General features: G+C 30.9%; 1 protein-coding gene across 1 annotated transcript in view; it reads right to left on the bottom strand.

The window, feature by feature from the left end:
• LOC142225111 (uncharacterized) overlaps positions 1–26,441 on the bottom strand; it is a 42,592-nt gene that overhangs the window by 5,806 nt on the left and 10,345 nt on the right. The window contains exons 4-6 of the mRNA XM_075294883.1: positions 25,055–25,176; positions 24,694–24,985; positions 1,026–1,228 (exon numbers count right to left, since the gene is read on the bottom strand). Coding sequence (XP_075150998.1) covers positions 1,026–1,228; positions 24,694–24,985; positions 25,055–25,176 — 617 coding nt within the window. The remainder of the gene's footprint in view (positions 1–1,025; positions 1,229–24,693; positions 24,986–25,054; positions 25,177–26,441) is intronic.

The following is a 26,441-nucleotide window of genomic DNA, read 5'->3' on the forward strand; positions in this document are numbered from 1 at the left end:
GGTACATAAGATTCGGCCTGGCCGAACTTACGGCCGTATATACTTGTTTAAATTTAACGAAAAATATTGTAGGGAAAATTGTTTGGGAATGTATGAGAAAGTAGGGAACTTTTTTGTCCTTGTAGGGTAAACCGAACATTTTCCCTGGCAACACTGACTATGAGCTATAGTCAGATTGAGACAAAGCACCCATAAACATGTACCCCTTAATTTTCTTAAATATGCAACCGCGGTTTATCTCCCAGACCTATATCAATGTTACCCCACAAATGCTTATGATTACTAATTCAGTAAGGGTGGTTTAGGGTATGATATAGTCGGCCCCGACTTTCAACTTTACTTACTTGTTAAACTTACATTTAATTGTATGTGAATAGCTTTATTAATATAACGCAAAAAGAAAATGAAAATACAGTTAATGCGATTAGTATCCTAATTTTGATTTTGTAGAGCCTTACTTTAAAGTTCGATAGCTCCCTTAAAAATGAATTTGATTTAAAGATGCCGGCTCAATAGCACCAACGTTAAGTTAAAGTAAAAATCTTTGGATCCAATTTATTTATTATACCCTCCACCATAGGATGGGGGTATATTAACTTTGTCATTCCGTTTGTAACACATCGAAATATTGCTCTAAGACCCCATAAAGTATATATATTCTGGGTCGTGGTGAAATTCTGAGTCGATCTGAGCATGTCCGTCCGTCCGTCCGTCTGTTGAAATCACGCTAACTTCCGAACGAAACAAACTATCGACTTGAAACTTGGCACAAGTAGTTGTTATTGATGTAGGTCGGATGGTATTGAAAATGGGCCATATCGGTCCACATTTACGTATAGCCCCCATATAAACGGACCCCCAAATTTGGCTTGCGATTGCTCTAAGAGAAGCAAATTTCATCCGATCCGGCTGTTAGTATATTGTCTCTAACAACCATGCCAAAATTGGTCCATATCGGTCCATAATTATATATAGCCCCCATATAAGCCGATCCCCAGATTTGACCTCCGGAGCCTCTTATGAACTGTCATATGTGGTACATAGAGACCACTTTGTTCCAGAGTAGATGCTGCATTAGTGCCAAGACCACCAGTCATATCTGCTGGTGCTATAGGAGCCGAATATATTTCATTGTTGGTCTTACGATTGTTAACATAGGCCGTAAAACCATCACTTATGGGGTTACCAACTGACGGAAGAGGATTCATGTTTTGCAAATCGGGATTTCCTGTAAGAATGAGAGAGGCGGAGAGAGAGAGAATAATAAAGAGAGAATAATAAAGTCATTTTGTTCTAATAGTTAAGCGATATGAAAATTGGGTACTTTACATGAAAGAAAATTTTGTTTGACAAAGGTCAAACAAATTCATACTTCTGAAAAATTCTTCAAAATTAATGAAATCGTCTATAAAATTTTTGTCTTGAATACAAAGCATAAACGCGTTAATTTCGAATTTAAATGTTTCCTATATTTATACCCTGCGCCACACTGTGGAACAGGGTATTATAAGTTAGTGCATATGTTTGCAACACCCAGAAGGAGACGAGATAGACACATGGTGTCTTTGGCAAAAATGCTCAGGGTGGGCTCCTGAGTCGGTACAGTCATGTCCGTCTGTCCGTAAACACATTTTTGTAATTAGATATAGCTCCCATATATATTTCACCCGTTATGGACTTATATGGCCCCAGAAGCCAGAGTTATACCCTAATTTGCATAAAATTTTGCACAAGAAGAACAATTAGTACTATAGTCAAGTATGCCAAATTTTATTGAAATCGGTTTAGATTTATATAGCTCCCATATATATCTTTCGCCCGATATGGACTAATACGGTCCCAGAAGCCAGAGTTTTACCCCAATTTGGAAATTTTGCACTAGGAGTACAATTAGTAGTGTAGTCAAGTGTGCCAAAGTTTATTGAAATCGGTTCAGATTTAGATATAGCTCCCATATATATCGTTCGCCCGATTTACACTCATATGACCACAGAGGCCAATTTTTTAACTCCGATTTAGTTGCAATTTTGCACAGGGAGTAGTATTAGCATTGTAGCTATGCGTGCCAAATTTGGTTGAAATCGGTTCAGATTTAGATATAGCTCCCATATATATGTTTTTCTGATTTCGACAAAAATGGTCAAAATACCAAAATTTTCCTTGTAAAATTGCCACTGCTTAGTCGAAAAGTTGTAAAACTGACTCTAATTTTCCTAAAATTCTAATGCATATATATCGAGCGATAAACCATAAATAAACTTTTGCGAAGTTTCCTTAAAATTTCTTCAGATTTAAATGTTTCCCATATTTTTTTACTAAAATTGTGTTCCACCCTAGTGCATTAGCCGACCTAAATTTTGAGTCTATAGATTTTGTAGAAGTCTATCAAATTCTGTCCAGATCGAGTGATATTTATACCCTTCACCACTACTGTGGTACAGGGTATAATAATTAAATGTATGTATTTGGGGCAAACCTTTATATATAGCCCCCAACACATTTGACGGATGTGATATGGTATCGACAATTTAGATCTACAAAGTGGTGCAGGGTATAATATAGTCGGCCCCGCCCGACTTTAGACTTTCCTTACTTGGATTTTACTAACATAGTGTTCCACCCTAGGGCATTAGCCGACTTAAATTTTAAGTCTATAGATTTGGTAGAAGTCTAACAAATTTTGTTCAGATCGAGTCAGATTTAAATGTATACATACAAAAACCCAACACATTTGACGATTTTGGTATGGCATCGAAAATCAAAGTGGAGCTGGGTATACTATAGTTGGCCCCACCCGACTTTAAGACCCCATAAAGTATATATATTCTGGGTCGTGGTGAATTTCTGAGTCAATCTGAGCATGTCCGTCTGTTGAAATCACGCTAACTTCCGAACGAAACAAGCTATCGACTTGAAACTTGGCACACGTAGTTGTTATTGATGTAGGTCGGATGGTATTGCAAATGGGCCATATCGGTTCACTTTTGCGTATAGCCCCCATATAAACGGACCCCCAAATTTGGCTTGCGAATCCTCTAAGAGAAGCAAATTTCATCCGATCCGGCTGAAATTTGGTACATGGTGTTAGTATATGGTCTCTAACAACCATGCAAAAATTGGTCCACATCGGTCCATAATTATATATAGCCCCCATATAAACCGATCCCCCGAATTGGCTTGCGGAGCCTCTAAGAGAAGCAAATTTCATCCGATCCGGCTGAAATTTGGTACATGGTGTAAATATATGGTTTCTAATGACCATGCAAAAATTGGTCAACATCGGTTTATATATAAATCTATTATATATAGCCGCCATATAAACCGATCCCCCGATTTGGCTTGCGGAGCCTCTAAGAGAAGCAAATTTCATCCGATCCGGCTAAAATTTGGTATATGGTGTAAGTATATGGTCTCTAATGACCATGCAAAAATTGGTCCACATCGGTCCATAATTATTTATAGCCCCCATATAAACCGATCACCAGATTTGACCTCCGGAGCCTCTTGGAAGACCAAAATTCATCTGATTCAGTTGAAATTTGGTACGTGGTGTTAATATATGGCCTCAAACACCCATGCAAAAATTGGTGGAAATCGGTCAATAATTATATATGGGCCCTATATAAACCGATCCCCAGATTTGACCTCCGGAGACCCTTGGAAGAGCAAAATTCATCCGATTCGGTTGAAATTTGGTACGTGATCTACCAACCATGCAGGAAGTGGTTCATATCAGTCCATAATTATATATAGCCCCCATATAAACCGATTCCCAGATTTGACCTCCGGTGACTTTTGGAGAAGCAAAATTCATCCGATCTGGTTAAAAATTGGTACGTGGTGCCAAAAGTGGTCCATATCAGTCCATAATCATATATAGCCCCCATATAAACCGATTCCCCGATCCTGGTTTTGGAGCCTCATGGAGGAGCAAATCTCATCCGAGTCAGTTGAAATTTGGTACACGCTCACAAAAAATCGCTTCTGTAACATATACTCCCAAACATATTTTGCTTCAAGCATATACATTTTTGGGTATTGCCCAAACATTTATATGTTTGATCTCTTCCAATATATAATATGTTTGAAAGCATATTGGTCTAAACAATATATGTTTGGGTAGTCTAAGTTCCAAACATTTTGTATTTTTGCATCCAAATTCAATAATATTGTCTTCCAAAAAACAATATGTTATTATGTGAACATATAATGTTTGGAAGCATTTTGCACCCAAAAATATTATATGCTTAACAAAAATTCTCCCAAACAATATTGTGCTCAAAATTTTATTTATTTATTTATATATTTACAATCATAATGAAGTATGAAAATAAACAGGTAATATAGGTGCTAACAACATAGGTTTTCGACCTGAATGCTCAAAATTTTGTTTCTGCCCAATTGTATATTCCCCCACATCTTTCTCACTTCCACGAGATTTTTTAGTTCTTAGCACCTTTTTCTGTAATACAAACATTGTAGAAGAAATTATTCAATTGTATGATTTTTTTTATTTTAATTTTACCTTTTGCCGGACGGGGATTCGAACAGCGGACCACACAGTTTGTAAGGATCAAAGAAGTAGCTGATCAATTGCCCAAGGAAAAGTAAAATGTTAATTTTGTAATAACAAGCAACAACCACCAACTTAATTCAATATCGCTCCCTGTTAAATAGCGCTCCAAGCTACTAAACACATATATGTTTATAGGCTATTTCTAAATTAATATATGTTTGCATCCAAGCATATTATATTTACAAACATTTTATGTCCCAAACATAATATGTTCTAACATATTAACATATATGTCCCAAACATGTTATGCTAGTTTATGAACATTATATGCTTGCACTCAAAAATATTGTGTTTAAAAATTTGTGTTCCAAACATATAATGTTTATAGCCAAACATATGAAAAGCAGTCTTTTTCATCCGTGTACATTGTGCTGGTATATGGCCGTTAAAAACCTAGTCTAACTAGGTCCATATCGGTCTATAGTTATATATAGCCCTCAGATAAATCGATCCCCAATCACACAAAAATTGGTCCATATCAATTGATAATTCTATATAGCCCCCATATAAGCGACCCCCATATTTCAATTCTGGCTCTCTACGTATCGTGCAAAAGTGCACGATGTTAAGAAGTTTTAAGATACCACAACCCAAGTAATTCGATTGTGGATGACAGTCTTTCGTAGAAGTTTCCACGCAACCCATGGTGGAGGGTACATAAGATTCGGCCTGGCCGAACTTACGGCCGTATATACTTGTTTAAATTTAACGAAAAATATTGTAGGGAAAATTGTTTGGGAATGTATGAGAAAGTAGGGAACTTTTTTGTCCTTGTAGGGTAAACCGAACATTTTCCCTGGCAACACTGACTATGAGCTATAGTCAGATTGAGACAAAGCACCCATAAACATGTACCCCTTAATTTTCTTAAATATGCAACCGCGGTTTATCTCCCAGACCTATATCAATGTTACCCCACAAATGCTTATGATTACTAATTCAGTAAGGGTGGTTTAGGGTATGATATAGTCGGCCCCGACTTTCAACTTTACTTACTTGTTAAACTTACATTTAATTGTATGTGAATAGCTTTATTAATATAACGCAAAAAGAAAATGAAAATACAGTTAATGCGATTAGTATCCTAATTTTGATTTTGTAGAGCCTTACTTTAAAGTTCGATAGCTCCCTTAAAAATGAATTTGATTTAAAGATGCCGGCTCAATAGCACCAACGTTAAGTTAAAGTAAAAATCTTTGGATCCAATTTATTTATTATACCCTCCACCATAGGATGGGGGTATATTAACTTTGTCATTCCGTTTGTAACACATCGAAATATTGCTCTAAGACCCCATAAAGTATATATATTCTGGGTCGTGGTGAAATTCTGAGTCGATCTGAGCATGTCCGTCCGTCCGTCCGTCTGTTGAAATCACGCTAACTTCCGAACGAAACAAACTATCGACTTGAAACTTGGCACAAGTAGTTGTTATTGATGTAGGTCGGATGGTATTGAAAATGGGCCATATCGGTCCACATTTACGTATAGCCCCCATATAAACGGACCCCCAAATTTGGCTTGCGATTGCTCTAAGAGAAGCAAATTTCATCCGATCCGGCTGTTAGTATATTGTCTCTAACAACCATGCCAAAATTGGTCCATATCGGTCCATAATTATATATAGCCCCCATATAAGCCGATCCCCAGATTTGACCTCCGGAGCCTCTTAGAGGAGAAAAATTCATTCGATCCGGTTGAAATTGTGTGGTGTTAGTATATGGTCTCTAACAACCATGAAAGAATTGGTCGATATCGGTCCATAACTATATATAGCCCAATATAAATCGATCCCCAGATTTGTCCTCCGGAGCCTCTTGGAGGAGCAAAATTCATCCGATCCGGTTGAAATTTGGAACGTGGTGTTAGAATGTGGTCTCCAACAAACACGCAAGGATTGGTCCATATTGGTCCATAATTATATAAAGCCCCCATATAAACCGTTCCCCAGATGTGATCTCTGCAGCCTCTTAGAGGAGCAAAATTCATCCGATCCGGTTGAAATTTGCAACGTGGTGTTAGTACAAGGCCGCTAATAACCATGCTAAAATTGGTTCATATCGGTCTATAGTTATATATAGGCGATCCCCAATCACACAAAAATTGGTCCTTATCGGTTCATAATCATGGTTGCCACTCGAGCCAAAAAGAATCTACCAAAATTTTATTTTTATAGAAAACGTCAAAATGTTATTTCTATAGAAAATTTTGTCAAAATTTTATTTCTATAGAACATTTTGTCAAAATTTTATTTCTATAGAAAATTCTGTCAAAATTTTATTTCTATAGCAAATTTTGTCAGAATTTTATTTCTATAGAAAATTCTATTCAAATTTTATTTCTATAGAACATTTTTCCAAATTTTACTTCTATAGAAAATGTTGTCAAAATTTTATTTTGTCAATATTTTATTTCTATAGAAACTTTAAACTTAATTATATACGTATTTAATCGGCCTTTTTTAGTTTAATATATACCACGTATGGACTATGTGGTATATATTACGGTGTTAGGAAGTTTTAAGATACCTTGCCATCGGCAAGTGTTACCGCAACCCAAGTAATTCGATTGTGGATGACAGTCTTCAGTAGAAGTTACTACGCAATCCATGGTGGAGGGTACATAAGCTTCGGCCTGGCCGAACTTACGGCCGTATATACTTGTTTTATTTTATTTTCGTGTATGCTGACATAAGTCCCATCTAAAATGACACGTGTCACCTGTTCAAGTGTCCTACCAACCCTACACCTATGACCACCATATCGCTCACACACACATATGGTCTTAGAGCTAGATTTTCTCCATGTACACTGAAAAAAAGCATGCCCGGTTCCAAAGATTTTGTCTTTACTTTAAAAATGTTGGTATTGATTCCGAGCCAAAGAAGCGGAGAATACAAGTAAGGAAACTTTTAAGACACAATTCTCTTTTAAACTTGGGTTTTGTGTACTTGCTTCTAGGAAGCAAATTTTATTTTTTGCTTTTTCAGCTTTTTTTCTTCATATGCTATCAAAGCCCTTTAAAAACCAGTTAACTTTATTTTGCAAATTAAGACTTGACTTCCAGTAGAAATTATGATATGTTTCAAGTAATAAACGTCTTTAAAATGAAGTGTTGAAAAATATGTCCTATATTTGAACGATTTTTTGCTTTGTAGTCAAGATGCAAAAAGGCAACAAATTTAAAGACAATTTCATTAAATGTAAACAATTTTTCTGAGTTATTGAAGTCTAGTTGACCTTAGCCCAAAAATTTTTTCTTTCATGTTATGATACCCATTTTTAAGTGAAATCACTTAATTATAAGGATAATACGACTTCATTGAAAAGTTTATCGACTTTTGGACAAGGAAAAAAACTTTATGGTAGAGAATTGCGTCTTCCGTGCTAAGCAAAATTTGCATTCGTATTTTAAAGACATGAAATCTTTGACCTCACGACAATATTTTTTTCAGTGTTCAGTTAACTAATTGGAAGAAGGAAAAAGAAGAAACTTCTAATATTCTAACAATTTCAAAATTTCACCGTTTTTTATGCAAATTTAAATTTACAAAAAAAAAAAACTAAAATACTTTGTTCAAGTCATTTGTTCCAATTTTGATTTTCATAATCTCTGTGGAAAATCTAAACAATGCAATTTCCCTCTTAAATCTGAGCACATACCATTGTATTTTGTAAATTCTTCAAGTACCATTTCTACTAATTACTTTTCTTTATTACCACCATGGCGTTGCTTTGTGAATTTCCAAAGTTCCAAGCTGTTGTTTCTCTGTCTGTCTGTCTAATGTTTGGTTTTCCACCTGGCTGACTATGAAAGTAGTTTAATCTGAGCGGGAGTTCTTTTTGTTTTCCAGATTGTGATCATCGTCACCAACGCTTTATTGCTGTAGTCATCAGAGCAATGACACCCTTTCTATGATGACATTTGCATGGCCATGTTGGTTTGTTCCAGAAAAATAGCTGAACAAAAACTAAGAGGGACACTCTTTGGAATGGAATAACGGGGTCGTTTTTGAAGCTAACCCTAATCTAGTCTAGTGGTAAACATAATTGTTGGCCATTAAAAAGTGATTTTAGAGGTTCCATGACATTTAAATATTTTAACGAATTGTTAAAATGAATGGATGATATACCATACTGTGTGTAGCACAAACAAGCTTGTTCCAAGTTAATTTCATAATTTGTCCATAATTGTGTCGTGTTACAGATGGGCTCATATCATTGCTTATTCAATGTAGCTTGTCGGAGGCTTCCTAATTTCGAAAAGTACCAGCATGCAAAAAAATGAAACGTTTGGAAAACAGGCGTTGCTCCTAAAAGTTCAAATTTTATCAGAAAAAAATGTTTTTAAAAAATGTTTATTACAAAAAATTTACTCTTTCGAAATTATACGAAAAATTTTGAAAATATTGAAAAGTTATATTATTTTCGAATTTATGCTATCTACAAGTTGTATCATTTGTAAGAAACGGAACATCGTTTGCAATTCAAGTTGGTTGTCTTCTTTAACCCTTTCACTACCGTATTTTTTGTGCTCATCAATATGGAAAATATTTATAGCTTATTTAGATTAAAGCCTATACTTTAAAATAACATCGAGAAAATAGAATTTGGTGGCTTTTTCGAATGTCCTTCTAAGTGGACATCGATAGTGAAAGGGTTAAACGAAGGTCCTTTAAATGTGCTTAGTGTGTACATTACATATTGGTCTAAAAATAGATTTGCTTGGTTCAATCACGAAATCAATCAATATCCATCACAGTTTTAATTAGGCATAAAAAATATTTTATTAAAAATTAATTGACTCAATTAAAAATTTAATTGATTTCAATTGAAAATTTCAATAAACTTTTTAATTGATTCAATAAAAAACTTTAATTAATATCCATTGGAAAACTCAATCATTTTTTGAATTGATTCAATTAATTATTTAGTTAATTGAATCAGTTAAAGAATTAATTGAGTTTTGCTATGAATACACAGAAAAAAATATCACCAATATATTTCCAATTAAATAGTTAATTTAATCTGAAAATTTTTCAATTAAAAAATTAATTTAATTAACTTTTTAATCAAATCAGAAACATTAAGTTAATTTGGCCAATGATTGAAAATTTTTGATTTTTTAATTAAAAATTAATTGATACAATTAACTTTTTAATTAAGCTCGGAAGAATAGGTCAGTCAAAAATACGATTGGTACTTTTAAATTTTTAATAAAAAAATTAATTGATAAATCAATTTTTTAATCAAAAATTCGAAAGTGATAGTTACGCCTTTAATGAAAAAATTGATACAATCATTTTTTTAATAAAATTAAGGAAACAAAGTTGGTTAAGGAAATGAGTGAAAATTGTAGCGGTTTTTATAAAAAAGTTTAAATTTTTCAAACTTTAACCGACATCGATTGCAAAACTCAATTAATTGTTTAACTGATTTAATTAAAAAGTTTATAGGAAATTGGATTGAAGATTAACTAAATAATTAACACATCAATTAAGTTTTGATTGAATCAATTAAAATATTAATAAACTAAAAAAGTAATTGTTTTTTGCAATAAATGTCAATTAATTTTTTAATTTAATCAATTAAAAACTAATTGTTTTTTTACAATCAACATCAATTAATTTTTTAATCAAATATCATTTTCGTGATTTAATCAGAAAAAAATTTTAGTGTGCATCGATTAAATTTTTTAATTAAAATGTTAATTGGAGCAATTAATTATTTAAATCAATTGGAACAATTAATTATTTAAATCAATTGGAACAATTAATTGTTTAAATAAAACCGCGAAAATTTTCAATCATTCTCTTAACTGACTTTGTGCTCTTAGTGTGATTTAAAAATTGATTGTATCAATAAATTTTTAAATTTAAAACGTAACTATGTTCAAAAACTTTGTGTTTTTATTTTGATTTACAAATTTTGTGTTTTTATTTTGATTTAAAAATTGATTGCGCCAAAGAATTTTTTAATTAAAATTTTAAAAATTTATTCATTTTGTTAACTGGATTAAAAAGTTAATTGTATCAATTAATTTTAAATTTTCAAACATTTATCATTTTCAATTATTGAATTAACTGACTAATGTTTCTAGTTGGATAAAAAGTTGATTTTTTAAATTTTTTAATTAATTTTTTAATTGAAAACATTTTCAGCTTCAATTAACTTTTTAATTGGAAATATTTTGGTGATATCTTTTCTGGGTAGTGTGCTGATTACACGTATATAGGTTGCCGTTCGTTTTTTTATGAGCCTCTGTAGTTTTTCGCCTAATTCGAGTTTGAGCACTTTTTGCAATTTCATACTATTTTTCGAATGGACATAGCTCGAAAACTGCAGTAATTTCTTTTGTAGTTTTCAGCAAAGTTGTTGATCTTGACTCGGCCAACAAATAGGTTGAATATAATAAGTCGGAAAAATGTCATCTTCATGCTTAAAACCCCAAAAATGTCGAAAAAAAAACATTCAGTCTATTATGATACCAAACGTACTGAATTTCTCTCTTATCAATGAGTGTTGCCCGATCCTCATTTTTATAGCCGAATTCAAACGGAATGTGGAACACATTGCGGTGAAACCACTTAGAGAAGCTTTGATTTTTTTTTTTTTAAATTTCAATAGAAAATTTTGTCAAAATTTTATTTTAATAGAAAACTGTGTCAAAATTTTATTTCTATAGAAAATTTTGTCAAAATTTTATTTCTATAGAAAAATTTGTCAAAATTTTATTTCCTTCGTGTTTCGTTTTTTATTGCTGGTTTCTACTTCAATCATATTTGTTGTTTTGATCTCAGCTTTAAAACCATTGTGTTGACTAAACTACAAGAGTAGCTTAACCAACAGAGAACAAGTATAAACGGCCGAAAGTTCGGCCAGGCCGAAGCTTATGTAAACTCCACCATGGATTGCGTAGAAACTTCTACTGAAGACTGTCATCCAGAATCGAATTTCTTGGGTTGCGGTAACAATTGCCGATGGCAAGGTATCTTAAAACTTCCTAACACCGTAATATATACCACATAGTCCATACGTGGTATATATTAAACTAAAAAAGACCGATTAAGTACGTATATAATTAAGTTTAAAGTTTCTATAGAAATAAAATTTTGACAAAATAAAATTTTGACAACATTTTCTATAGAAGTAAAATTTGGAAAAAAATTTCTATAGCAATAAGATTTGGATAAAATTTTCGATAGAAATAAAATTCTGACAAAATTTTCTATAGAAATAAAATTTTGACAGAATATTCTATGGAAATAAAATTTTGACAATGTTTTGTATAAAAATAAAATGTTGGTAGATTATTTTTGGCTCACGCGGCAACCATGATTATGAACCGATAAGGACCAATTTTTGTGTGATTGGGGATCGCCTATATATAACTTTAGACCTATATGGACCAATTTTGGCATGATTATTAGCGGCCTTATAAAGGGTGATTTGTTAAGAGCTTGATAACTTTTTTTTTTTAAAAACGCATAAAATTTGCAAAATCTCATCGGTTCTTTATTTGAAACGTTAGATTGGTCCATGACATTTACTTTTTGAAGATAATTTCATTTAAATGTTGACCGCGGCTGCGTCTTAGGTGGTCCATTCGGAAAGTCCAATTTTGGGCAACTTTTTCGAGCATTTCGGCCGGAATAGCCCGAATTTCTTCGGAAATGTTGTCTTCCAAAGCTGGAATAGTTGCTGGCTTATTTCTGTAGACTTTAGACTTGACGTAGCCCCACAAAAAATAGTCTAAAGGCGTCAAATCGCATGATCTTGGTGGCCAACTTACCGGTCCATTTCTTGAGATGAATTGTTCTCCGAAGTTTTCCCTCAAAATGGCCATAGAATCGCGAGCTGTGTGGCATGTAGCGCCATCTTGTTGAAACCACATGTCAACCAAGTTCAGTTCTTCCATTTTTGGCAACAAAAAGTTTGTTAGCATCGAACGATAGCGATCGCCATTCACCGTAACGTTGCGTCCAACAGCATCTTTGAAAAAATACGGTCCAATGATTCCACCAGCGTACAAACCACACCAAACAGTGCATTTTTCGGGATGCATGGGCAGTTCTTGAACGGCTTCTGGTTGCTCTTCACTCCAAATGCGGCAATTTTGCTTATTTACGTAGCCATTCAACCAGAAATAAGCCTCATCGCTGAACAAAATTTGTCGATAAAAAAGCGGATTTTCTGCCAACTTTTCTAGGGCCCATTCACTGAAAATTCGACGTTGTGGCTCGTTAGTAAGTCTATTCATGATGAAATGTCAAAGCATACTGAGCATCTTTCTCTTTGACACCATGTCTGAAATCCCACGTGATCTGTCAAATACTAATGCATGAAAATCCTAACCTCAAAAGAATCACCCTTTACTAATACCACGTTGCAAATTTCAACCGGATCGGATGAATTTTGCTCCTCTAAGAGGCTCCGGAGATCAAATCTGGGGAACGGTTTATATGGGGGTTACACTCTTAGAAAAATATGTTTTTCATATGTTCCGATATAAACAAAATGTGTTTCGGGCACAATTTTAAAACACAATATATTTAAGTGCAAACATGTAATGTTCCTAAACCAACACTAAATGTTTGGGATATCTATGTTAATATGTTAGAATATATTATGTTTGGGGCATAAATGTTTCATAAAAATCATATGTGTGAATGCAAACATGTATAAATTTACAAATTTCGACTAAACATACATATGTTGTGATATTTTATTCAAAGCGACAGAGAGAGAGTATAGAGAAAGAAATAGAGATGGAAACCGGGAGAGTTGACAAAAGATATCAACATAACACAGCGAAAGAATCAAAAGAGAACAATTTCTGTGAAACCGCTTGTATGTTGTTTCGGAAAACTGTTTTATGATAAGGCCAAAAATTTGATATGCTTAAGTCTAAATATTATTTAATTTGAATAAAGAGAATGGACATTCGGAACCAAGAGAATAGACATTTGAAAAACAAACAGCATATGTTTTCGCCTTGAGAGCAGCATTTTATGTTATGTATGTGTGGACATGTGTTTTGTTTATCATTTTGGCATTATGGGCACACATTTTTTCTTGGTTCGTTAAAAGAAATCAGGGGTCTTCATAAAAATAACGAAAGGGCACTATACTCTTTTTAGAGTTGGGACAGTAAAATGAAATAAGGAGGAAATAGTGAAAAATTACACAGTAAAATGTATAAAAACAAAGTTTAGTTCCTCTTTATTAATAAGTAGTCCACGAGGAGTTGACGGACACCTTCAAATATAAAAGCGGGCATTAACTTCGAGTTTTGCAGCTAAAACAATTTAAAAAGTTTGTTTTCTTTAAAATGAACTATTAAAGAAAAGTAAAAGGCATTTTAGAGCGATGGTGTTAAATGCTAGTAAACTCTGTTCACGCCTAAATAAATTTATGTTTATATTATAAAATTATTTATGTATGTTTATACTCGACTCCACGTTCTTCTTTTGTTAGAGTTTTTGAATTCCTTCCAAATTTTAAAGTTTTTTTACCAAAAACCGTTTTTTGTTACAAAATTGTTATTTTTGCAATAAAAAAATATTATTTTATCCAAAAATCAGTCAATTTAGTTTATACCATGCACTGTTACTGACTATAAATCTTTAATAACCCACATTTCGAAGTTTCATTATAAAAATTTAATATAGTATAAATATAAATGTGTAAATTAAAAAAAAAAAAGTGTTCGGTCGGAGCAGGGATTGAACCCACGATCCTTTGCATGAAAGGCAGACATGCTAACCACTGCTCCACGTGGCAAACAAATTTATGTTTCTGTTAAATAATATTATGTTTGCATGGGCTCGTGGGCGCTGCAAACTATGCTATATAAATATAACGTATAACGATAATTATCTGCTGGTGACTATAACAGCTACGTAGCCCAGTGGATAGTGTGTTGGCTTACAAACTGTATGGTCCTCGGTTCGATTCTCCGTGCAGGCGAAAGGTAAAATTTAAATAATTTATAAAAGTGAATAATTTCTTCAACATTATTTGTATTACAGAAAAAGGTGCCAGAACTGAAATATTTCGTGGAAGTGAAAATTACAAGTATGTTAGAGAATGAGCACAATCGTCTTTGGGAAAATTCTTCCAAGCATATAATATTTTTGGGCTCAAATGCTTCCAAACATATAATATGTTCACATAAAACAAACATATTAATGTTTCGGCAGTATCCAATAATATATGTGCTTCCTGCAAAATATGTTTGGAACATATGTTAAAGAGGCGATTTTTTTTGAGGGTGTATATATAATTATGGACTGATATATTAACACCACGTACCCAATTTCAACCGGATCGGACGAATTTTGCTCCTCTAAGAGGCTCCGGAGGTCCAATCTGGTGATCGGCTTATATGGGGGCTATATATAATTATGGACCGATATGGAGGCTATATATGGGGGCTATATGTAATTATGGACCGATATGGACCAATTTCTGCATGGTTGTTAGATACCATATACTAACACCATGTACCAAATTTCAGCCGGATCGGATGAAATTTGCTTCTCTTAGAGCAATCGCAAGCCAAATTTGGGGGTCCGTTTATATGGGGGCTATACGTAAAAGTGGACCGATATGGACCAATTTTTGCATGGTTGTTAGAAACTATATACTAACACCGTGTACCAAATTTCAGCCGGATCGGATGAAATTTGCTTCTCTTAGAGCAATCGCAAGCCAAATTTGGGGGTCCGTTTATATGGGGGCTATACGTAAAAGTGGACCGATATGGACCAATTTTTGGATGGTTGTTAGGGACCATATACTTACACCATGTACCAAATTTCAGCCGGATCGGATGAAATTTGCTTTTCTTAGAGCAATCGCAAGCCAAATTTGGGGGTCCGTTTACATGGAGGCTATACGTAAAAGTGGACCGATATGGCCCATTTGCAATACCATCCGACCTACATCAATAACAACTACTTGTGCCAAGTTTCAAGTCGATAGCTTGTTTCGTTCGGAAGTTAGCGTGATTTCAACAGACGGACGGACGGACGGACATGCTCAGATCGACTCAGAATTTCACCACGACCCAGAATATATATACTTTATGGGGTCTTAGAGCAATATTTCGATGTGTTACAAACGGAATGACAAAGTTAATATACCCCCATCCTATGGTGGAGGGTATAAAAAGAATGTTTGTCAAATTTATTTGGGCAAAGCACTATAGACTGCAAGATGGTTGGATGAACGCACGTTTCGGAATTACCACATTCCTCATCAGCATCCTCTACTTACAGCAAAACTATAAACCAATTATCAGAATAAATTCAGGCAGTTCACTAAACCCAAAGTGAATCCTCCGAAAAAAGGTTTATGATAGCCGGCTTATGCCGATATAAATTCATACAAACATCTCTCTTTTCCTTTGCCACCATCAAATCATCGATTTGAGTGCAGTTGTCTGGGTTTATTTTGAGCGTGCTTCCTCTTACTTCATTCAAATGAAAACAATTTTGTCAAAATTTTAATTCTATAGAAAATTTTGTCTAAATTTTATTTCTGTAGAAAATTTTGTAAAAAAAAAAAATTTCTATAGAAAATTTTGTCTAAATTTTATTTCTTTAGAAAATTTTGTCAAAATGTTATTTCTATAGAAAATTTTGTCAAAATTTATTTCTATAAAAATTTTTGTAAAAATTTTATTTCTATAGAAGTTTTTTTCAAAATTTTATGTCTATAGAAAATTTTGTCAAAATTTTATTTCTATAGAAAATTTTGTCAAAATTTTATTCCTATAGAAAATTTTGTCAAAATTTTATTTCTATAGAAAATTTTGTCAAAATTTTATTTCTATAGAAAATTTTGTCAAAATTTTATTTCTATAGAAAATTTTGTCAAAATATTATATTAAATTTTAAAAATCTAATTTCTGTAGAAAATTATGTCAAAATTATCCCAGTAAAACGCAGGCGATTATTTTTCCTTATAATAAATCCCCTAAAAGGAAGCCGAATCGAAGGCTTAAGTTTGGAGATGAAACGATTGCGGCTGCTGATAGTGTCAAGTATCTGGGGGTCACGTTAGATAAAAAATTATCTTATGGGAAACACTTAGAAGAGATCCGTAACAAATAACTAAAATCGTTAAGGGCGTTGTGGCCGCTTTTGTGTAGAAAGTCTCTGCTGAATCATAAAAATAAGAATCTACTGTTCAAAGGTATCATAAGACCTATTTTAACATATGCATGTCCAGTTTGGTAAAAAGCTGCAAAGACCCATTTGGAGAAGTTACAGATTGTACAAAATAAATGTTTAAAAATTATCAATGGAAAGAATTGGAGATACTCTACTTCATTACTTCATAATGAAACTGGATATGAGAAAATTTGTGATTTCATCAAAAGGCTAAATTTAAATTATTTTTCCAAAATTGAAACTTCCCCTTATTGTTTGATAAGGTCTTGTGTAGAGCGAGTATATTAAAATATTTCTTATTTTACTATTAAATTATCAAATTGAAAATATATGTTTGTTTTAGGTTATTGAATTAGATAATCTTCTGCATGTATGTTAATTTTCAACAATATTTGACTTTTGTTTAATTTCATATAAAGGTCTTTAACCTGTTTTTGCCTTTAATAATATGTATCTTAAATAACATAGCTTATATTGCCAGCCAGTGTCTCATTTGTTGTAATATCTACTGTGATAAAATCTCATTAAATGAATTGTATTTAAAAATCAAATTAATAAAGAAGAATTTGAAAAATGAAATGAATGAAATCAAAATTTTATTTCTATAGAAAATTTTGTCAAAATTTTATTTCTATAGAAATTTTTGTAAAAATTTTATTTCTATAGAAATTTTTTCAAAATTTTATTGCTATAGAAAATTTTGTCAAAATTTTATTTCTATAGAATATTTTGTCAAAATTTTATTTCTATAGAAAATTTTTATCAAAATTTTATTTCTATTGAAAATTTTGTCAAACTTTTATTTCTATAGAAAATTTTGTCAAAATTTTATTTCTATAGAAAATTTTGTCAAGATTTTATTTCTATAGAGCCACCGTGGTGCAATGGTTAGCATGCCCGCCTTGCATACACAAGGTCGTAGGTTCGATTCCTGCTTCGACCGAACACCAAAAAGCTTTTCAGCGGTGGATTATCCCACCTCAGTAATGCTGGTGACATTTCTGAGGGTTTCAAAGCTTCTCTAAGTGGTTTCACTGCAATGTGGAACGCCGTTTGTACTCGGCTATAAAAAGGGGGTCCCTTGTCTTTGAGCTTAACATGAATCGGGCAGCACTCAGTGATAAGAGAGAAGTTCACCAATGTGGTATCACAATGGACTTAATAGTCTAAGTGAGCCTGATACATCGGGCTACCGCCTAACCTAACCTATTTCTATAGAAAATTTTGTCAACATTTTATTTCTATAGGAAATTTTGTCAAAATTTTATTTGTATAGATAATTTGTTTCAAAATTTTATTTCTATATAAAGTTTTGTGAAGATATTATTTCTATAGAAAATTTTGTCAAAATTTTATTTGTATAGATAATTCATTTCAAATTTTTATTTGTATAGAAAATTTTATCAAAATTTTATTTCTATAGAAAATTTTTTCAAAATTTTATTTCTATAGAAAATTTTGCCAAAATTTTATTTCCACAGAAAATTTTACCAAAATTTTATTTCCACAGAAAATTTTGCCAAAATTTTATTTCTACATTTTGGAATGTAAGGTCCCATTCAAATTTTACGTTAGTTTTAGTACTGATATTTTAAATAAATACTGTTAATTAAAAAAAACACTATTATTTATCAGCCAATCTATGGTTGATGTAATGTACAATTTATCAAAATCTTTTTGCATAATTTAACCAGTTCAGGCAGTTTTATCACATTAGTCAGTAATTATTTTCTATCGCAATTTTTTCACAATACCCCTACGCTTAATGCTTTATGATGCTTCAACTATTAAATGGTGTTTACGCGTGCGCAGACATTTCTGGCAAGCTGTCATGTTAAATAGACTAAAAAGATGAAATGCACGATATTATATTTCACAGTACAGATAAATCATAGAAATCATGAAGGCATAGTCCCAGAAGGCGTGAATACCTACATGAGCTCATGTATTACTAAACTTTTCTTTATGATTGTGGGAATCTGTTTTAGTTTAATGTTTTCACAAAACAATGAATAATTATGCTAAGATTGGTAATAAAGGAACAAAGTATATTTTCATAGTTTCAGGTGTAGAATGTATTAGTACAGAGTTAGGGTTAGCTAAGAAGATATGACTTTAATTATATTATTACGAATTACAATATTCTCAAAATTAAAACTTAGATAATCGTCGTTTAATTAATAGCTTGGGAAGAGAAATTGCACATTATTTGCTCTTATTTCATTTAGACTAATATAGGAAATTCAACTTTAAATTTAAATTTATGAAAGAAAAAGAATACTGCAAGATGGAATGATTATATGGAAAAAATAATAATTAGTATTGTCTCTTTCAACAAAGCAAAATACCACTGTCTATTGAAAACAGTTAAAAGTAAACAACGATGTATCCTTAAGCAACCAGTGCTTTTCAAACTAAAGTACATTGAAAAATATATTGTCGTGAGATTTCTAGTCCTCAAAATACGAATGCGAATTTTGCTTAGCATAGAAAACGTATTTCACTGATATAAAGTTTTTTCTCTGTCAAAAAGTAAATAAACTTTTCATTGAAGTCCTCTTGTCCTTATAGTTAAGTGATTCGGCTTAAAATTGGTCATCTTTAGATGAAAGAAAATTTTTGTATGATTAAGGTAAACCTGGCTTTAATGATTCAAAAAAATTCTTCAAAATATATGAAATTGTCTTTAAATTTCCTGATATTTGTATCTTGATAACAAAGAAAACAAGTATATACAGTAGTAAGTTCGGCCGGGCCGAATCTTAAATACCCACCACCATGATTTTAATATAATAGTTTACTTTGAAAATTTGAGGGGGGTTTGATGACAGATATTTTACCAAGCAGATCAGTTCAACCAGTACGCTTCCCATAGGTAAATGTAAAGATTTTACCTATGAAGATTAGATCAGATTCTGAATTTATAAGAACCATTTTTTGTATGAGTTTTAGAGAATTCATAAACATCTCTATTAAGTGAAAGTAAATGATGAAATAACGCCTTGATTTAAAATCTAAAATCTGTGAATTTTCATCCCAATTATATAAATGACTACGAGAAATAAAATCTGTAAATTTTGTATTCAGTTTCAAGCAATTTTCATGATCAGTGCGTCTTCTATACCCTCAATAAGTGAAATCGGTCTATATGGAGGCTTTACCAAATGACCGATAAAACTAAATTATATACACTTTGTTATGGGTCTAAAATGCTAGTATATTTTCAATGGCAAATGGGATAAAAACTTCTAGAAACCTTAGGAGTTAAATCGGGAGTTCGGTGTAATGGGGGCTATACCAAAACATAAAAAGATACACACAGTATTCAGCACATGTAATTGTAGTTCTAGAATCTAGACCCCAAATCAGAGGACCGGTTTAAAAGGGGGCTATATTAAAAACTGTACCGATACTCAATATATTCGGCACACTCCTTTATGGTCCTAGAATACCTCTAGATTTCCAATTTCAGGCAAATTGGGTAAAAACTACGGATTCTAGAAGCCCAAGAAGTAAAATTGGGAGAGCGGTCTATATGGGGGCTATAGCAAAACATGGACCGATACTCACCATTTTCGGCACACCTCTTTAAGGTCCTAGAATACCTCTAGATTTCGGATTTGAGGCAAATTGGGTAAAAATTACGGATTCTAGAAGACCAAGCAGTAAAATCGGGAGATCGGTCTATATGGTGGCTATATCAAAACATGGACCGGTACTCACCATTTTCGGTACACGTCTTTTGGGTCGTAGAGTACCTCTAGATTTCGGATTTGAGGCAAATTGGGTAAAAATTACGGATTCTAGAAGACCAAGCAGTAAAATCCGGAGATCGGTCTATATGGTGGCTATATCAAAACATGGACCGGTACTCACCATTTTCGGTACATGTCTTTAGAGTCGTAGAGTACCTCTAGATTTCGGATTTGAGGCAAATTGGGTAAAAATTACGGATTCTAGAAGACCAAGCAGTAAAATCGGGAGATCGGTCTATATGGTGGCTATATCAAAACATTGACCGGTACTCACCATTTTCGGTACACGTCTTTAGGGTCGTAGAGTACCTCTAGATTTCAAATTTCAGGTAAATTGGATTAAAACTACGGTTTCTAGAAGACCAAGAAGTAAAATCGGGAGATCGGTCTATATGGGGGCTATATCAAAACATGGACCGGTACTCACCATTTTCGGTACACGTCTTTAGGGTCGTAGAGTACCTCTAGATTTCCAATTTCAGGCAAATTGGGTAAAAACTACGGATTCTAGAAGTCCAAGAAGTAAAATCGGGAGATCGGTCTATATGGGGGCTATATCAAAACATGGGCCGGTACTCACCATTTTCGGTACACGTCTTTAGGGTCATAGAGTACCTCTAGATTTCAAATTTCTATATGGGGGCTACATCAAAACTTGGACCGATACACCCCATTTTCGGCACACATCTTTATGGGTCTAGAATACCTCTAGATTTCCAATTTCAGGCAAATCGAAATAGAAAACACACTTTCTAGACGCCCAAGAAGCAAAATCGGTCCATATGGGCGCTATACCAAAACATGGACCGATAGGCCCCATTTTCGATACACTTTTTCAGGCAAATTGGATAAAAACTACAGTTTTTATAAGCCCAAGACCCCAAATGGGGAGGTCGGTTTATATGAGGACTATATCAAAACTTGGACCGATATAGCCCATCTTCGAACTGCCTGCAAACAAAATACGAATCTGTGCCAAATTTCAGGACGATAGCGCCATTATTGAAGGATGTAGCGTGATTACAACAGACAGGCAGACGGACATGCTTATATCGTCTTAGAACTTCTCCCTGATCAAGAATATATATACTTTATATAGTCGGAAATCGATATTTCGATGTGTTACAAACGGAATGACAAACTTATTATACCCCCGTCACCATTCTATGGTGGTGAGTATAAAAAGGTTTAAAAAATAGGAAATGTTTTTCAATACTTTATTTTAAAGGTGTTTTTTACTTGAAACACAGCATAATTTCTACTTAAAGTCGAGGCTGAATTTGAAAACTTAAGTTATCGTTAAAACGTTTTTAAAGGACTTATAGTGCACACGACTAGAAAAGCTGAAAACGGATAAATTAATTGTTTTTTCCTAGTACGGAAATCTCAAATTTAAAAGACAATTGTTTGTCAACATTTTATTTCTATAGGAAATTTTGTCAACATTTTATTTCTATAGGAAATTTTGTCAACATTTTATTTCTATAGAAAATTTTGTCAAAATTTTATTTCTATAGGACATTTTGTCAAAATTTTATTTCTATAGAACATTTTGTCAAAATTTTATTTCTATAGAAAATTTCGTCAAAATTTTATTTCTATTGAAAATTTTGTCAAAATTTTATTTCTATAGAAAATTTTGTCAAAATTTGATTTCTAAAAAATTTTGTCAAAATTTGATTTCTATAGAAAATTTGTCAAAATTTGATTTCTATAGAAAATTTTGTCAAAATTTTATTTCTATAGAAAATTTTGTCAAAACTTCATTTCTATAGAAAATTTTGTCAACATTTTATTTCTATAGAAGATTTTGTTAAAATTTTATATCTATAGAAGATTTTGTCATAATTTTATTTCTATAGAAAATTTTATATAGAAAATTTTATCTGTATAAATTCTCAAAATTTTAGTTTTATAGAAAATTTTGTCAAAATTTTATTTCTCTAGAAAATTCTGTCAAAATTTTATTTCTGCAGATTTTTTTTCAAAATTTTATTCCTATAGACAATTTTGTCAAAATTTTATTTCCATAGAAAATTTTGTCAAAATTTTATTTCCATAGAAAATTTTGTCAAAATTTTATTTCTATAGAACATTTTGTCAAAATTTTATTACTATAGAAATTTTTTTCAAAATTTTTATTTCTATTGAAAATTTTGTCAAAATTTTATTTCTATAGAAAATTTTGTCAAAATTTGATTTCTAAAAAATTTTGTCAAAATTTGATTTCTATAGAAAATTTGTCAAAGTTTGATTTCTATAGAAAATTTTGTCAAAATTTTATTTCTATAGAAAATTTTGTCAAGATTTTATTTCTATTGAAAATTTTGTCAAAATTTGATTTCTAAAAAATTTTGTCAAAATTTGATTTCTATAGAAAATTTGTCAAAATTTTATTACTATAGAAAATTTTGTCAAAATTTTATTTCTATAGAAAATTTTGTCAAAATTTCATTTCTATAGAAAATTTGTCAAAATTTGATTTCTATAGAAAATTTTGTCAAAATTTTATTTCTATAGAAAATTTTGTCAAAATTTCATTTCTATAGAAAATTTTGTCAACATTTTATTTCTATAGAAGATTTTGTTAAAATTTTATATCTATAGAAGATTTTGTCATAATTTTATTTCTATAGAAAATTTTATCTCTATAAATTCTAAAAATTTTAGTTTTATAGAAAATTTTGTCAAAATGTTATTTCTCTAGAAAATTCTGTCAAAATTTTATTTCTTTATTAATTTTTTTCAAAATTTTATTCCTATAGACAATTTTGTCAAAATTTTATTTCCATAGAAGATTTTGTCAAAACTTTATTTCCATAGAAAATTTTGTCAAAATTTTATTTCTATAGACCATTTTGTCAAAATTTTATTTCTATAGAAAATTTTGTCAAAATTTTATTTCTATAGAATATTTTGTCAAAATTTTATTTCTATTGAACATTTGGTCAAAATTTTATTTCTATTGAAAATTTTGTCAAAATTTTATTTCTATAGAAAATTTTGTCAAAATTTTATTTCTACAGAACTATTTTTTGAAAATTTTATTCCTATAGACAATTTTGTCAAAATTTTATTTCTATAGAAAATTTTGTCAACATTTTATTTCTATAGAAAATTTTGTCAAAATTTTATTTCTATAGAAAATTTTGTCAACATTTTATTTCTATTGAACATTTGGTCAAAATTTTATTTCTATTGAAAGTTTTGTCAAAATTTTATTTGTATAGAAAATTTTGTCAAAATTTTATTTCTATAGAATATTTTGTCAAAATTTTATTTCTATTGAAAATTTTGTCAACATTTTATTTCTATAAAAATTTTGTCAAAATTTTATTTCTATAGAAAATTTTGTCAAAATTTTATTTCTATAGAAAATTTTGTCAAAATTTTATTTCTATAGAATATTTTGTCAAAATTTTATTTCTATTGAACATTTGGTCAAAATTTTATATCTGTAGAAAATTTTGTCAAAATATTATTTCAATAAATAAAATTTTCTAAAAATTTGATTTCTATAGAAAATTTTGTCAAAATGTGATTTATATAGAAAATTCTATCAAGATTTTATTTCTATTGAAAATTTCGTCAAAGTTTTATATCTAGAGAAGATTTTGTCATAATTTTATTTCAATAGAAAATTTTGTCAAAATTTTATTTGTATAGAAAAATTTGTCAACATTTGTTTGCTATAGAAAATTTTGTCAATATTTAGACAGGAATCTTACAAATACCATCTCAAATCCTTCAAATTTGCTGGATTGATGGAAATAAGGAATTATTTTCCGATAGACATTTATTTAAATCTGAACCGATTTGGTTCCGTTTTAAAGGTACATGTGTGCTAAGAGGAAAATAAGAAAAAAAAAACAATCCTGTATGACTGAGGAACTTTCCAACATTGGAAAAGAGGTCTGACCAAGGATATGAATCATTCCAATCTGCTAAAGAATAGATATCGGGTTGAGTGAAGGTCAACATCATATGTACTATGGTAACTACTGAATCGGCTTGTTTTAGAGAAAGACCGATCGATCAATAATTTAACTGAGTATTCTGGCAAAATAATACCAGTATCTCGCAGGTACTGGATGATTAAGACTAAGGGACGAAATAAAATATCTACCGAATTTTCTATACGAAAAAAAATTTAAGAAATTTGTAACTGAAAATAAATTACTCACCTCCATTGTTTCCACTCACACCGCCAATGGGTGTTCCTGAAACAATTTTTCGTGTTTCCCAAACTGTGGGATCTTCACGATTATTGACCATAGGAATTGGAGCTACTAAACCAGTAGCTGGGACCGAATGTGAAGGTTGTTGCATACTTTGCAATTGTTGTTGTACAGATTGTTGCATCAACGTAGGTTGGTATTGAGATAAAGATGGATTATTTGCGGGTTCTTTATTACTAATCGTAGCATCAGGTGATGATTTCGGATTGGATGTTAATTTATTGTTCGCTCCAGAGCACTATACAAAGAAATCAAATATGGTAAAAATTATAAGGTTTTACCAAAAAATATTCCATCTTTAAAGTACCTCTGGTCCTTCATCACTACCATCCTCACACTGAGGAATACCATCACAAGCATTGTATATGGCTATACATTCTCCGGAATGACAGGCAAATTGGAAACGGCCACATTGAGTAGAAGCATTTACTGAAAAGGAAAGGAAAACTATATATTATGGTTTCATAAAGAAATTAAATTTTATCAAAATTTTCTATAGAAATGAAATGTTGACAAAATTGTCTAAAGAAATAAAATTTTGATAAACTCTCTATAGGAATAAAATTTTGACAAAATTTTCTATCGAAATAAAATATTGATAGAAATTTTTATTTATATCAAATTTTTCACTTTTATCAAAATTTTCTTCGGAAATAAAATTTTATAAAAATTTTCTAAGAAATAAAATTTTGACAAAATTTTCTATAGAAATAAAATTTTGACAAAATTTTCTATAGAAATAAAACTTTAATTTTATTTCTATAGAAAATTTTCCAATAAATAAAATTTTAATTTTCTATAGAAATAAAATTTTAAGAGAATATTCTATAGAAATTTTGAGGAAATTTTCTATAGAGACAAAACTTTTTATAGAGATAAAATGTTAACCAAATTGTCTATAGAAATAAAATTTTGGCAAAATTTTCTATAGAAATAAAATTTTGGCAAAATTTTCTATAGAAATAAAACTTTGACACAATTTTATATAGAGATATAATTTTAAACAAATTGTCTATAGAATTAAAAGTTTGAGACAATTTTCTATAGAAATAAAATTTTAATTTTCAATAGAAATACAATTTTGACAAAAATTTCCAATAAATAAAATTTTAATTTTCTATAGAAATAAAATTTTAAGACAATATTCTATAGAAAGTTTGAGAAAATTTTCTGTAGAAACAAAACTTTCTATCGAGATAAAATTTTCACAAAATTGTCTATAGAAATAAAATTTTGGCAAAATTTTCTATAGAAATAAAATTTTGACAAAATTTTCTATAGAAATAAAATTTTGACACAGTTTTTATAGAGATAAAATTTTAACCAAATTGTCTATAGAATTAAAAGTTTGAGAACATTTTCTATAGAAATAAGATTTTAATTTTCTATAGAAATAATATTGTAAGAAAATTTTCTACAGAAACAAAAATTTTGACAAAATTTTCTATAGAAATAAAATTTTAACAAAATTTTCTCTAGAAATAAAATTTTGACAAAATTTTCTATAGATATAAAATTTTGGCAAAATTTTCTATAGATATAAAATTTTGACAAAATTTTCTATAGAAATAAAATTTTGAAAAATTTTTTTATAGAAATAAAATTTTGACAAAGCATTCTGTCGAACTAAATTTTTGACAACATTTTCTATAGAAATAAAATTTTTTCTAAATTATCTATAGCAACAAAATATT

The sequence above is a fragment of the Haematobia irritans genome, chromosome 2 (assembly GCF_050003625.1).
Source record: "Haematobia irritans isolate KBUSLIRL chromosome 2, ASM5000362v1, whole genome shotgun sequence".
Lineage (NCBI taxonomy): Eukaryota > Metazoa > Arthropoda > Insecta > Diptera > Muscidae > Haematobia > Haematobia irritans.